The following is a 2,416-nucleotide window of genomic DNA, read 5'->3' as shown; positions in this document are numbered from 1 at the left end:
ATTGGTATTCCCAGGTCTCTGAGTCCCCACGCACTCCCATATGCCTCTGAGTGGATTCATACCGCATTCGGACCCATTGTCTTGCCTGCGCCGTTACAAGCATAATCTAGGCTATATTAGCATAAACTAGTCTAGTATGTTTAGAAAGTGTTATTTAGACCTTAAAGTAACATTTAAGTATAGTATAACTATAAAAAAGCTTTTTATAAGAGTTCTAGAGTAATTTAAGGCAAGTTTAGCCTTATAAAGAATATTAAAGCTAAGTATAGTATTTAGAATAATAACATGTATAACTTTAGTAAAATAGGCTTTATTATAAGCTAAATATTTATTAACTATACTTATGCTTAAAACTTTATATTAAGCTTTAAATCACATTTTATAAACATACTAGGCTAGTTTATGCTAATATAGCCTAGATTATACTTAGTGTGCAAAAAATTAGATATATTAGCTATAAATGCTATTTAAGAAGAAAATCTTTATATATATATATAGCTTAAGTATAGTCTTAATAATTACTTACTTTTTATTATTACCTAGCTTTTATAAGTTAGCTATAAAATTAGCTTATAAAAGTTATCTAGCACTATAGTTATTTATTATCTTTTAAAAGACTTTATATATAGCTACAGCATGTTTTTTTAAAAGTTTTATGTTTTATTTAAAAGCTTAAAGTGTAAGCTATATTTAATATTCTTTTAGCACATCTAAGTAGTGTTGTTAGAAATGCATTAGTGTAAAAAAAGTAGTTTAGTAGGGTCTTAGTAAAAGTAAGTAACTTAGGTGTGTAAGCAACTCGCCTGTGAAGTACGTTAGTAATAAAAAAAAAGTAAAAAAGTAAGTGTAAGCTAAAGTAAGTAAGCTATTTTAAAGGCGCTGTAGATAGTGCAATTAGACTAAGCATAACACGTAAATGTGTAAGTAAGAAGTAGAAGTAGTATCTAAATAATATTCTAGGCTGTACTGTACTATATAGTGCTAGAGCGGGTTATTATAGGCTATAATAGAATCTGTTATAGTGTAGTCTTAGCAAAAGTAAGCAACTCAGGTGTGTGAGCAACTCGCCCACAGTGTACGTTATAAGTAGATAGTATATATTTGTAAAAAAAAAATATTAGGCAAAAATTACTCTAGGTAATAATAACAAGTGTATTCTTAGTTACAGCCTATAAAGGAAGTTAGCTTAAGCAAAGGCAAGTTAACTTACTATTAATTAACTATAACTCTAGAAAGTGGGCCTAAATATAAGCGTTTTACAGAAACAAATATCTTTTAATTTAGGTAGCAATTAGCTAATTAGCCTCCTTCCTAAATAGGCCAACTATACTCCTGCAGAGCTGAGATCGTTGAGTGGCTAATGACGTTTAGTAGGCAACTGTACACTCCTTTATCAATCAACTCAGTGCCCCGTGAGCTTGGCGCCCCCAAAAGCTTCAAAGTCACAGCCTTGCACTCCTGTAAGCAGCTTTCCTTTCTTGTAAAACAATCCACGATCACGCAAGCCGGCTCTGCAAACGGGTAGATACAAGACACCAACCGCCTCGACCAGTGTTTGCATGCGCAACAGCTTCTGTCAATTTCTCGATCTTGTCCGAGCTCTACGCTACAGTTCTGCTGCCCAGAACCTTTGATATCTATAACGTTTACCAAGCTGCTTATTTGTCTTGAGTACTAATCGCTTCGTGGGTGATGGACGAGGAAACCTTCTCGGGAGACAAACGACTGGCACCATGGACCTCCAAACATCCAATCATATTATCTCAGACGTGTATGACGCTGCTATTGTTTTGATAAATACAATAATGTGCAATCAGGTTGAAGTTGGAGGAAAGTCAAGGTACCCCTCAATTCCTTCACCCCGTAGGGGACTTCAGCGTAACCAATCGGAAGTAATACGATTCGACTGGGAGTTTTCAACCGCCCTACGACTTAGTTTGTTAGTACAATTATACAATTACTAGAGGAGCAGAGGGGACTATAAATTGTAGTTAGTACAAACTAATTTACTGTACTTACAATACAATTGCTAAGAATTAGTTTATAGTACAATTAGATAGAGCAGATTTTATGTAATTAACTAACTTACTAAGCTTACTAGCAACTAGCTTATAATAAAGCTAATTCTTTTACAGCTGTACTGCTTAAATTATTGCTCCACTAAGAAGATTCCTTTTAAAAGTAACAGTCCTTCTGCCTTTAGAGAAAGCTCTCTCGCAGTCGCAACTAGTAGCTAGTATAGAGAGGAAATTAAGGGCTATCTTAAAAACAGTAGGGTACTGTAAACAACTAATTTAGAGCCACTAACTAAGTAGATCTGTGTAACGGCGCAGGCAAGACAATGGGTCCGAATGCGGTATGAATCCACTCAGAGGCATATGGGAGTGCGTGGGGACTCAGAGACCTGGGAATACCA

General features: G+C 34.9%; 1 protein-coding gene across 1 annotated transcript; it reads left to right on the top strand.

The window, feature by feature from the left end:
- Positions 1-1,360: 1,360 nt before the first annotated feature.
- On the top strand, positions 1,361-1,964 carry BDR25DRAFT_353024 (uncharacterized protein; the record flags this gene model as incomplete). Its single annotated transcript, XM_033695091.1, has 4 exons — positions 1,361-1,441; positions 1,506-1,611; positions 1,702-1,840; positions 1,868-1,964. 4 exons carry the CDS (start codon positions 1,361-1,363, stop codon positions 1,962-1,964), a joined length of 423 nt encoding a protein of 140 aa, XP_033549545.1.
- Between the last annotated feature and the right edge of the window lie 452 nt (positions 1,965-2,416).

This window comes from Lindgomyces ingoldianus, assembly GCF_010093535.1.
Source record: "Lindgomyces ingoldianus strain ATCC 200398 unplaced genomic scaffold BDR25scaffold_10, whole genome shotgun sequence".
Taxonomy (NCBI): domain Eukaryota; kingdom Fungi; phylum Ascomycota; class Dothideomycetes; order Pleosporales; family Lindgomycetaceae; genus Lindgomyces; species Lindgomyces ingoldianus.
This window is presented reverse-complemented; position numbering and strand designations above follow the sequence as displayed.